This window comes from Microtus oregoni, unplaced genomic scaffold (assembly GCF_018167655.1).
Source record: "Microtus oregoni isolate MIOR12 unplaced genomic scaffold, Mior012 000115F_ref0000277, whole genome shotgun sequence".
In the NCBI taxonomy this organism is placed as follows: domain Eukaryota; kingdom Metazoa; phylum Chordata; class Mammalia; order Rodentia; family Cricetidae; genus Microtus; species Microtus oregoni.
In genome coordinates, this window is record NW_024544744.1 from 2,211,022 (window position 1) to 2,223,174 (window position 12,153).

Sequence of the window (12,153 nt, forward strand, 5' to 3'; positions counted from 1 at the left end):
GATAATTTAATCTAAAAAAAATCACATTAACATCTTTTCCTTTGATGTGATTTTTTTTTGTGTTTGATAACTGTACATTGGAGTTCCTAGGAAGAAGATTGTGAGAACTGAAATAGAGATGCTAATTCATCCTGATTATTGGGTTACTGGAGTTGTGACTCAATGTCTGCAGCCTCTGCCTATCATGAGCAATTTCCAGTTTGACACCCAACATTTCAAGAAAAAATTTACAAGGACATTAGTGAATTGTCAACACCTAGGCTTGGGGTTTCCGTTGATGGGATTATTTTGAATTTGATGCTCACCCTGAATGAAGACTAGAACACACAGCAAACTAGAGAGTGGACTTTACTGGAGAGAAAGACTGGGATGCAGGGCAAGGACAAAGGTCAATTCCCTTGGCATCTCTGGAACTGATGGGGTCTCAGCTAAACCCTTGAGGCTAAGTCTTCATGGGATAAACTTGGTTTGAGACAATTCCTAAAAATAGCTTCCAGCCACAAACCATCAGGGGACAACTTTCTAGACACCTGGGAGGATAAATACTGTCCCTGAGGAGGTTTGTAATCTGGATGTCACCAATACTGCAAGCAGGAAGAGAGAGATTTAAACATAAGCACTGATTAGGAATGAATCACAGAGGTCTTGGATGCTTCAGAAAACATTTTATTGGAAATAATATGTCTAGTTCTGAAGTTGAGGAGTCCCAGGTTGGGTGAGAGGACCCTGCCCTTCAGGCGATATAATGTACCATCACTAGCTGAACCACTGAAGATCACACAGGAAGGAACACTTGTAGAATCAGAGACAAGTTTGGCTGGGATCCTGGCAGGAGGGAGACAGACACCTTCCTCCTGTGTGAGTCAAATTGCTCCCACTCTCCCACAGATGGGCCACAGAAGGGCCCACAATATGAAAACCGAATCAAAAAGGCATGTGAACATACAACACGTTTGTATCAGGAGACAAAAATTTTAGGAAGAAGGACCTAGACTGTCTCACCAACCTCCATAACTATTCCTGCACCTTCAGGCTGGAAATAGAAGGAATCAGAATGGCCAAGGAGACACTTCCTCCAGACACAAAGTCCAACCAAGCTATTCTCATATCCTTTGATGAATTTGAGAGGTTCAATATGGTTGTGTTGTTGTTGATGGATTTTTTTTTTTTTGAGACAGGGTCTCTTGTAGCTCAGACAGCTACAAGGAATTCATGTTCCTATTGTCTGTTTGCTGAGTGCAGACATTATAGGTGGTGAGTGACACACCCAGCCAAATCTATAACTGGGATCTCTGGATCTAGATTTTTTTCTTTTCTTTTGTTCTTCAACTCATGTATCTTACAAGGAAAAATCCCTGCCACTTCCCAGGCATAAATCCACTTTGTGCAGGGGAGTTTAGGGAAGAGACTTAGGCAGTTTAGGGGTGACTTGGGCAGGTAGAGTCCATTTAAGTAGAGTGTGTTAAGAAGACAGATTTTTTTCAGAGCAGCTCTCTAGGAGAGAAATAAGTAGCATGGCCTTCCTACATGGTTTTGAATTGCTTCAGGTACGCCACGATATCAGCCTTGACAGTGCTGACAGGAGCAAGGTGGGACCAGCGCATGACAGGGACCCCATTGGGTCCCACCAGGAACTTCTCGAAGTTCCAGCGGATGTCATGCACTTTCACTGGCTCCCAGGAGATGTGCTTTTTTGTGCTCACAACCTCTGAGGGGTGAGGACAGGAGTGCTGCAGCGGAGGAGCAGAGAAAAGAAAACATATGATTTCTGTTTCTCGATGGTCCAGGCTATCGTCACTCACTGGCGATCCCTCCCTGTGAGTCTCAAACATCTAAAACACACGATTTCTGTTCCCAGATGGTACAGGCTATTGTCGCTCACCTGCAAGCCCCTCCCCGTGAGTCTCAAACATCTTAGCCTCCTGTGGTTCCTGCGAAACCCCACAGGCTCTGCTAGTCACCAAGAACGCTGCTGATACCATAGCCTAACTGCATGCCCTCATTCCTTCTCTCACAGTCACATTGCATAGGTTAAGATGTATTGCTTTTCAAACTTTCATTCCTTCTTGTTTTCTGAAACAGGGTCTCACACAGCCCATGTTGGCCTCAAACTCAACATATATCTGAAGCTGACCTTGAATTCCTGATCCTCATGACTCTACCTTCCAAATGCTGATGTCAGATAAATAAGATTGTGCAGGCTCATTTTCCTTTTTTTGGGTGCAAAGTGAGTGACTTGGACTAGAATATTCTTTCCAAGGTCTAGTGTTCTATGAACTTGTGGAATTTCAAAAAATACCTTTGGGGAACAGCTTAGAGCTACTTTAAGACTTTATCAAAGAAGAAAAAAGACTAAACCACATTTTGTCACTTAATTAAAAAGAAACATAAGAATAACTCACATGTGGTCCATGACCTTCAAATAGAGGGCAATCATAAAAATGAGATGGGTGGACTTTATGGAGCCACCCCTGCTCTGTTTCATCAGTCCATGGAGAGCCATACAGTTGTAGAGCTCTGAGCTCTTTATGTCGTTACTATGTAGCCTATCCTATAGGTGGCAGACAGCCATCAAAACATGCCTTGAATGAGTGAGGGAATGCACATCAGTGAGCAATGGGCCAAGTAAAAGCTGCCACTGCACACAGCTGTTTATTCCTCCCCAAACCAGAGTCCTACACATGGAAAGACTAGCAGGAGATTTCATCCAGAAAGATCAACCCACTTCCAGGAATAAACCCTTGAGCCTGTTTCTACCATAACCAACAAATGGAAATTTTAAGCCCCCACGGGAAGCTAGCAAGATTGGGAGTGATCCATATTCCAGCAATTCGCTCACCTTCAGGAAGGTGAAGATTTTCTGTTCTTTTTCACCGTTTACATCGCCTTTCGCAAACAGCTGGAAATTAGGTATATATCCTCCTCCTGGACGAACATACCTGCAACAAGTCAAAGGGTGGGCCGTGAAGGGGAACCTTATGACAGGACATCGAGATACAGACAGAGGAAGGGCAGAAAGAGCCCGGGATTTGGTGGGGTGGTGGTGGGATGATGTGGGACTCCCCTTGGGATGCTATGAATATGTTTTATTGCCATTGGTTAATTAAAAAGCTGCTTTTGGCCAATGGCTTAACAGAATATAATCAGGCTGAAAAATAGAGAGAGAGAGTAGGCAGAGTCAGAGGGAAGCCATGTAGCCGCCGCTGAAGAAGACAGACACCCAGAACCTTACCACTAAACCACGAGCCTCGTGGTGATGCACGAATTAATAAAATGGGTTAATTTAAGATATAAGAACTAGCTAGAAATACACTTAAGCTATTGGTCAAGCAGTGATTTAATTAATACGGTTTCTGTGTAACTATTTCGGGTCTGGGCGACCGGGAATGAACAAGCAGCTTCCGCTAACAGTGGCATGCAGGCGACAAAAGCCTGTTTTGCATGTTGGTCTCTGGTTGACTTCATATTTCTGATTTCTAGTCTATCTTTGCTCCTTTTGCTGCTTCTCTCTCAGGAGTAGCTGATCTCCAATTTCTCCACCATCCATCCAGGTCTCAGTCGGGAGTGAAGAGAGGCTCCATGGACCCCATCAGATTCTCATCAATTAAAATCTGCTTGCAGGTGCCCCTGAACCTATGAATTACCACCCTCCCAGGAGGCTTGGAGGCCCTGAGAGGCTTGTGAGACAGAGAAGGTGACAAAGTGTCATGGGAACTCCTTTATTATAATTGACAACAGTCTGGCCCCCTACAACAAGGCCTCTGATGAACTTCAGGTGGGTACTTACTTGAGCCCAGGAAGAATCTCTTTATTTTCTCCTGGTTCTTGCTTTCCAAACTGGTTGCAGGGAAAGCCCAACACAACCAAGCCGAATGGCTTCAAGTCCTTCTGGAGTGCACTGAGTTCTGTGGTTAGAAAAGGGACGACATGATGGCCTGACCTGGAGACCCCACATCAAGGAAGGATCTATTGAGTCTGTTTCTACTATAACCAACATGTGGAAATTTATATAGCCCAGGCTGACCCCATGGGTTGGTCATTTACAGAGAAGGAAACAGAAGGAGAAAACTATCTGATCAGAGAGGCTGAAAGTCATGACTCAAGTTTGACGTGCATTCTGAGCCCCTTAGTTATGGTCCAACATTTCTCAAGCTCACAATTATTCACAGTCCTTTTTACAAACAGGGATTCCCAAGTTTCCTTTCCAATTCTTTTCCTCTGAGATGGAGCCTGCCCATGGTTGTTACTTAAAAGTCTGACACCATCTAAACAAAGTCAGCCAGAAATACTACAGCTCATTGTCTAGCCCTTCTTGTTGGGGAATTCTTTTCCTAAAGGAACAGGCACAGATGAGAACTGAGGTTCTCTCCTGGGTACAGGCTAGCTCATGCTGAGCAGGTGCAGACAATCTTGACAGGTAGCAGGAGTCGAGAGTTTCCAGCTGAACTTCCTGATACTCAGCAACCGCCCTGAGAGTTCTACCTCTAAAGAGAGTCCTCAGAGTTGACTCAAAACACGTACTTCGGTGCTCCTGTCCACCGCCATGAAGAGTTCCAACTGCCTGCTTTTATTAACTGTTTAGTCCCTTGACAAATACAAGTCAGTCACACTAGGATACAGCTTGGCCAACTGGCATCTCTCAAAGGCCCCTTTTAAAGTTAGAGATTGCCTCCCTATTTCCATACACTTTCCTCTCTTCTTCCCATCCCTCTTGTCTTTACCAGGAAATCACTCCTCTCTCCAAGAAAGAGACAAGAAATTAGGAAGCCTGCCTTCAGCCCTTCAGCGGCTCTTCCCAGGATTATTTATTTGTTACATGTTAAGTGGAAATTAAATAAGTAGATTTCTTTTTTCTCTTTGAGATATGGTCACCCTATTAGCCCAGGCTAATCTCAAACTCTGAGCTTCCTTCCTCAGCCTTTGGAGTACAGGAACCACAGCTATTCATTGCATGCCAGATTGTAAGTCATTTTTAAGATCCCTATAAACTGGTAAGATGAATTTTTTGTTTGATTAAAAAAATGAGGAGTTGGACTGACTTCAAAAGGACTTTATTAATTTAGAAGTCATCAAATAATGTTTACAATATTGACAACGACAGGGGGTGTCGGAAGAAAGAATGTCTTCCACAAGCATGACAGTATTCTCAGAGGGGTAAGAAGGAAAACGGTTTTCACTCTAAGACTTTTTGTTCCTTTAACTTTGATCCTTATGAATACATTACTTCTGCAAAGCATGCTGCACACCATAATAATTCACAAGAAGGCCGGAAGCCTCCTCCACCAAGTTCTACTCTGGTCATGTGGTAAACCAGGTATAAAGCTCCTGTGCCCCTCTCATGTTCATTTTAGATCTCCCTAGAACAGTCTCAAAAAACATGGCTCTTCCCTCCTGTCTTTGCCAAGGACTCTTCTGGAACTTTCTGAGAAGTATCAAATCACTGATACATATTGGTTCCAATGGCAATCTCAAAGCAGACCCCTGTCCTACCCAAGGAAAGGGCCAGCAGTTTTGTTTTCTCCTGTAAAGACTTCTGTAAAGAGCTGAATGGTGTTTCAGATTTTGCAGATCACAAGATCTCCATCCCTAGTAGCCACAGAACAGAACTACTGACCTCTGCCTTAGGATGTGAAAGCAGCCATAGGTGAGGATGTGCTGTGCTCCAATAAAGCCCATACGAAAAAATAGACTGCTTAGGTTTGATGTGTGGGCCATCACATGCCAATTTAAAACATCAGAGAATGTAGCAAATTACTATGACACATAGAATTGGAATAGAATTCCCAAGAATACAGGCAGCTGGAAATTTTTGTCACAAGGTCACATGGCTCTGAATTCTTACCAGGGTACTGAATTGTCAGACCGCAATAGGTAGCCACGTTGACAAAGAGGACGTGCTTGCCTGCATACTGCTTGAACTGAACGCGATCCTTCCCATTGAGAGAGAGAGTCTCGTAGTCATAGATGGTGCCTTTCACGTCTTTGTAGCAATTCATCTGGAAGTTTTGAAAGCTTTGTTATGATTGACAACAGCACCCCCTGTCTGTTTGATCGGTCAAAACACGCATGAACAATGAAGGTGTTAACCAGGATGCAGAAACAAACAGGAATTGTGTAAGGGATTAGAAGACGGAACAGTGGGGCTTGACATACAATCGTTGCTTTTTCTGGAGAAAGAAGTGGCAAAAGGGTTGTCTGTCACTCATCTCTTCCCCTGGCATGGCAGGATACCAGGTCATGTGTGGATGAATCAGACTGAAAGGAACTAGAGAGCAAATGGCAGCCAAGAGAAAAGAACCCTGGCGTTTGTGAGGACTGTAGACAGCCATGTATTAAAGGCATGCTGCCTGCTTGCTCTCTGAGAGGGCTAGATTTTCATTGCTACAGTGCTTCAAGATGGCCTAGTTATTTCTCTTTCTCTAGGTCTTCTGACTTCTCAACCCGCTCAAGAGCATGATAGAATGGGGAGATCTCTAGCCTGGAATAAGATCTACCATTCAGTGTCTGCGAATCTGGGCAGCTCTCATTCCCGGGCCTCAGAGCTCCTCTCCCCAACAGTAAAACAGAACAAAGAAGTTCCCAGGTGTGTCATTCTAGAATCCAGTGCAATTTTCATGATAAAATTCTCTTACTGTCATTCTCTTACTCCTATGGTTGTCTTATGTCAACACTGTGGAAACAAACTATGGTATGTGTCAAGAAAGGATGTGGAAAGCCCTAAAGCCTATCTCGGATCAAGACAGGCTAACCTGTCACATCTGAACACATTTGAGCAGATTGCAAGAGAGCAGAAATAAGTTCTACACAAAGTTCTCATTGCCTGTTCTCATGTTAAATTTCTCTATAAGGCAGGTCTTATGTTTTATTTCTGTCTCTGCCTTGCCTGGGCCCCTGCAATGCAAAGGTGTATGAATGGATGCTCACCAGTACAGCCAGGTCCACTCACAGTGCTAGGGAGGCAGAACATATATATACAAGGAGTATAAAAAATCATGAAGAGAAAGCTACATGCCATCGACTGAGAAAGCACCGCTGAGTTGGCTAGAAAAAGATGGACTTAGACAGACGTCCCGGAAATGCAGTGCTGGGAAGGGTGTAGTCAGCACCATCTGCTCCCACCCAGAGAGGGAATAGTGCAAAACAAAGCCACAGTTCCAACCCTATACAATTGATGATCCCCTCACTAGCACTTGAGGCTGGAGGTCCTCCTCTCATGGGAAAGGCACTTTCTCTATGTAAGCTTTTGAGCCTTCCTTTAAATACACACACACATACATGCACACACACATGCATATACCAGCAATACTCAGAACATATAAAAAGCACTCATTTTCACCTTCCTGGTGCCTGCTTCCAAGTCACACTATTTTGGGGAAGCAGATAGGGAGTTACAGCAATGAAAGTCATATTGAGTACTACAGTACAATATCTTAGAAAGACAGGACTTTTAGTCCATCTTACCTATCTGGGAGAGGGAGAGTTTGAGGCATTGTCTGATCTTATCTAGGCCAGGCTGGCCTTCAAATTCACGGCAATTCTCCTGCTTCAGCTCTTTGAGTGTTAAGTTCAGGGATGAACCACCATGCCCAGCTATTCCAGTTTAATTTTGCCTCCAAAATTATATTTATTTATTTAATGTGCATGTGTATATGTGTGTAAATGTGTGTGTGTGTGTATTTACATGTAGGAACCTGCAGAGGTGAGAAGAAGTAGAAGCAGTTGTGAGCTACCATGTAGGTGCTGGGAATTGAACCCTGGCCTTCTGTAAGAGCAGCAAGCACTCTTAATGGCTGAGTCATCTCACCGGCTCCTCCGGTTTATTCTGGATGATTATTCTGCTCTTCCAAATGTTTTTTGAATCTGAATATTAGGTCCCCATGCCCTCACACCAGGCTTTATTGAACACCGAGTCTCCACATCTAATCAGGTAGCTCTAAGTTACATAGGAACCGTATCTTCCCAGAGCTGCCTTTTATAGAACAAATTATCTGCATAGTAATTTTTGATCTCTCACTCTAGCTGTATAATATAACCCACAAATTAGGAATGGATAGAATTTGTACCCCAGAAGTTATATCTCACTGTGTGAATGAATATTTGATTACTGCTAGTATCCCCTCTCATATATTGCTATCCTCCCGTGGACTGCCCTTTCTACCTCCACACAGACAGAGATTGTTAAGGTCGTTGAGCTCCATATTGAGAGTAGAGCTAAGACTCGATTCTCAGACACCTAGTGCTGGCGCTCCAGAGCTCCAAATGGAATTGCTTTAGGACTCTGGCTATTGTTTCTCCCCATGTGTTCCTTTAGTCTTAAAAATCCACATTTGTTTTTTGCTTTGTTTTGTTTTTCAGAAAGAAACTCTTCCTTTATCCATAATTCTCCTCCAAACCCCAGTTACCACCTACTGGAAGACCACGGTAGTTCTGCCTTCTTCTAATGGGTCTTGTAGGGGGCATCCACTTGGAGAAGTAGTGGACCATTGCTAGGGAACCCTTTCTTCCTTATCCTTATGCAATTCAACAACATATATTTATTGCTAGGGAACCCTTTCTTCCTTATCCTTTTTTTTTTTTTTTGGTTTTTTGAGACAGGATTTCTCTGTAGCTTTGGTGCCTGTCCTGGAACTAGGTGTTGTAGACCAGGCTGGCCTCCAACTCCCAGAGATCCACCTGCCTCTGCCTCCCGAGTGCTGGGATTAAAGGCGTGCGCCACCACCGCCCGGCTCTTCCTTATCCTTATGCAACTCAACAACATATATTTATGAAAGTGAAGAGAAGAAGGGTTTGGGGTGACCACCAGGAGAAGAAGACAGGCGTGAGATTCTGAGAAGAAGGATGGAAGGGCGAACTCTCGGAGCAGAGCCTAAGAGCGACCGTGTTTAGCTCTGCTGTGCTCTTTATGGCCCTTACTTACCTTCATCTTTTCTGGCTTGGAAAAGGTCTGCACATAGCTGGCTAGAAGAAGTGGGACAAGACAGAAGACTCTTAAATGCATAGTCATGACTAGTATTGTAGATCGCTGGTCTGAGAGCCTGGGGTCTTTGTATCTCCCAGTTTTTTGATACCTTGACAAAGATCAGCCCACACCTGTTGAGACCAGTCAAAGGGCAGCAAGTATTCCTGTTCAGCAAGTCATATCCTTGCCTACACACGCCCCCATGATCGCTTAGAGTTCAATAGTGTGGTGAGGGCCTGGAACTCATATAAATCCTGGCAGGATTATCAGAAAGTTGTGGCAAGTCCTTATAGCTTCTAGAAGCCTTAGCTGGTTTTCCGGAGTGGATGTGAATATTTAAATAAAGATAAACGTCTTGTCAAACAGTTGGGTGTTCTATGTACCATTTCTAGGGCTTGAGATATGTAGCTCAGTGTACTGAAGCTTAGATGCTTAAGGCTCCGAGTTCAATGCGTAAGAATAACAACAAAACAGCCAATTAAGTACTTTACCCAACATTATTATTTTAGCTTTTAAAAACTAAAGAATAGGGGCTGGAGAGATGGCTCAGAGGTTAAGAGCACTGGCTCCTCTTCCAGAGGTCCTGAGTTCAATTCCCAACAGCCATATGGTGGCTCACAACCATCTATGATGAAATCTGGTGCCCTCTTCTGGTGTGCAGGCATACATGCAGGTAGAATGTTGTATACACAATAAATAAATGTTTTTTTTTTTTAAACTAAACTAAAGAATAGAAGTTAGGGCTAGTCTTGCAAGGGTCTTGAATTTGGTTTCCATCACCCACATCTGGTGCCTCACAACTACCAGCAACTCCAGCTTTTTAGGGGATCTCAAGCCTTTTTCTTGCCTCTGAGGGTACCCACATAAGCATGCTCATACATACAGAGGGAGGGTACCCACATATGCATGCTCATACATACTGACAGAGGGACACACACACACATAAGTAAACAAAACAAAAATTTATAAAAATAAGCTTTAAAAGCCCTAAAGGATAGAACCATCTGCTCAAGAGAACTTGGGGGTGGGGAATGGGGCAGGAATTGAGAATAAACCACAACACAATGATATGCTCATTATAGAAACACTCTCAAGGATTTATAAATCAGTAATTTTTAGAAAATCTCATCCAGAGGGAAATGGGCACAATCCAGTGGTGCCTGTGGCAGGAAATGTTCTCTCTCTGCAATAATCAAAGGGTTATGAATAGGAAGAGATGTATCTGTGTTTATCAGATTGGCACAAGTTAAAAGGAAAGCTGGGACCCAGCCTGGGTACAGCCTGGCATTGGGTGCTCCTGCATACTAGATAGGTGGCGGGGAAAACAGAACACCGTCAACTTTTTAGGTGGCTGCTCTGAATGCAGGGCTCTCTGTTTTTTGAACTTATTAATTTGGGGGCTTGTTTTTTAAGTTATCATGTAAAGTAATGGGATTCAGGATCATATTTTTGACATAACTTTGCTTTTGTTGATGCTCTGCCCCCACTCCCCTGTTCCCTGCCTCTCCTATCCATGTCCCCACTCCACTTTCATGACCTATGTCCTCTATTACCCATCTTTAATTGCTCCCTCATTTTCTTAAGACCCCCCTTTCTCCTTTCATGGTCCCTTTCCAGTTTCATGACCTATACATATGTGCATATATAGAAAAGAAAACCTCGGGCCCATTTGAGAGAAAGAATATGATATTGTTTTTCTGAATCTGGGTTATTTTGTCTAACATATTAATTTCTAGTTCCATTCATTTCCCTGTCCCAATCTTATATTTCATTCTGGCTGAATAAAATTCCATTATGTATACATACTACATTTTCTTTATCTATGTGTCTAATAATGGGCACCTAAAGTCTGGACCCATTTCCTGGCACTAAAAATGGATATGGGCAAGTAGCTCTGTACTAGGAGTTAGTTCTTAGGGATATGCTCAAGGACAGATAGCTGGGTCATATTGTTGTTCTGATTCTGGTTTCCAAGAAACCTCCATACTGAGACGCAGATCCCCCCATTAAGTTTATTGTCTCCTGTGCTCTCACAGCCGAAGCTCTCCTTTGAGTATCTTCTGTAGTACTGGCACGGTTGTTGTAGTATATACTCTTGATCAGAAGTTATTGATGCTCAGGGCTTGGGACACATTATCCTGCTTGGTTCCTGGCGTTTATGGGTGTTGCTGAGAGATCCGATGTTACTGATGGGCTTGCCTTTGCTGTGAGTTGTCATTTTCTCTTACATCCTTTATCATCATTTCTTTGCTTAATATTTTTGACATTTGACTATGAATATTATAGAGAGCTTTTTTTAGTCATATATTTGGGGGTGCTAAATGCCTCTTGTATTTGGATGTCGTGGTGCTTGAATGAGAACTGTCCCCCACAGGCTCACATATTTGGAACATTGGGTCCCCAGTGGGTTCCCCTGGGGAATTTATGAACCTCTTACAAAGTGCAGCCTTCCTGGAGGAGTCATGTCACTGGAGGCAGGCTTTGAGAGTTCATAGCCTTCACGCACTTCAATTTGTTCTCTCTGCCTCCTTCATGCGGATGGACATGTGAACCCTCAGTTTCTGCCGACATGCCTTTCAAGTCACCGTGACCTTTCCCCGTGGAACCATCGGCCAAAACAACGGTCTTCCTTAAGTTGCCTTTGGTTGTGGTGTTTTCCCGGCAATAAAGCATAACTAATAGAGATGACCATTTATTTGTATAAACTTGAAAATTTTCTGCTATAATTTTATTAAATATGTCGGGCAGTGGTGGCACACTTGGCAGGCAGATCTCTGCGAGCTTGAGGCCATCCTGGTCTACAAGAGCTAGTTCCAGGACAGGCTCTTGGAAACCTGTCTTGAAAATACAAAACAAACTCAATGGTTGAAGAATTTTTTGTGTTCTGGAGTCATGTCACTTTGCTATTTCAGATTCATGGCGTTTCAGTGAAAAAACTTGCATCTCTGTCCGTTTAGACATTGCTTTGATCTTATTTGGAGATCTCATTACGACACTGCTGTTGAAGGGCTTAATCTCAAGTCCCTTTGGGGGAGTTTTGCTTTTGAAGAAGTTTCACATGCTCCACTAGAGAGTTTGTGGTAGTGCAGCGGCAACAGCAGCAGCAACCTCTTGGTCTGCCTTCTGTGGAACGCACTGCCTTGTGTCAAGTTCCCTCTGCTGATATTTGAGAGGCAAAGGCACAGCCTTCTTGC

At 43.5% G+C, this 12,153-nt stretch overlaps 1 protein-coding gene across 2 annotated transcripts; it reads right to left on the reverse strand.

Moving 5' to 3' along the window:
• Positions 1 to 1,523: 1,523 nt before the first annotated feature.
• On the reverse strand, positions 1,524 to 9,004 carry Gpx5 (glutathione peroxidase 5). 2 transcript variants are annotated; one of them, XM_041645721.1, is made up of 5 exons: positions 8,918 to 9,004; positions 5,843 to 5,996; positions 3,788 to 3,905; positions 2,840 to 2,939; positions 1,524 to 1,730 (listed from the first exon to the last, which is right to left on the reverse strand). In XM_041645721.1, exons 1-5 carry the CDS (start codon positions 9,002 to 9,004, stop codon positions 1,524 to 1,526), a joined length of 666 nt encoding a protein of 221 aa, XP_041501655.1. The 2 variants fall into 2 exon arrangements, with proteins under 2 accessions (XP_041501655.1, XP_041501656.1); XM_041645722.1 differs by lacking the exons at positions 1,524 to 1,730; positions 3,788 to 3,905 and having other exon boundaries at positions 2,878 to 2,939.
• Positions 9,005 to 12,153: the final 3,149 nt, after the last annotated feature.

Bases quoted from the DNA above. Each gene is read 5' to 3' on its own strand.
- Gpx5 (XM_041645721.1), bottom strand. From the start codon at position 9,004: ATGACTATGCATTTAAGAGTCTTCTGTCTTGTCCCACTTCTTCTAGCC. The intron at 5,997-8,917 runs GTAAGTAAGGGC...CAAAACTTCCAG, and splicing joins CCAAGCCAGAAAAGATGAAG to ATGAATTGCTACAAAGACGT. The intron at 1,731-2,839 runs GTGAGCGAATTG...CCTCCGCTGCAG, and splicing joins AAATCTTCACCTTCCTGAAG to CACTCCTGTCCTCACCCCTC.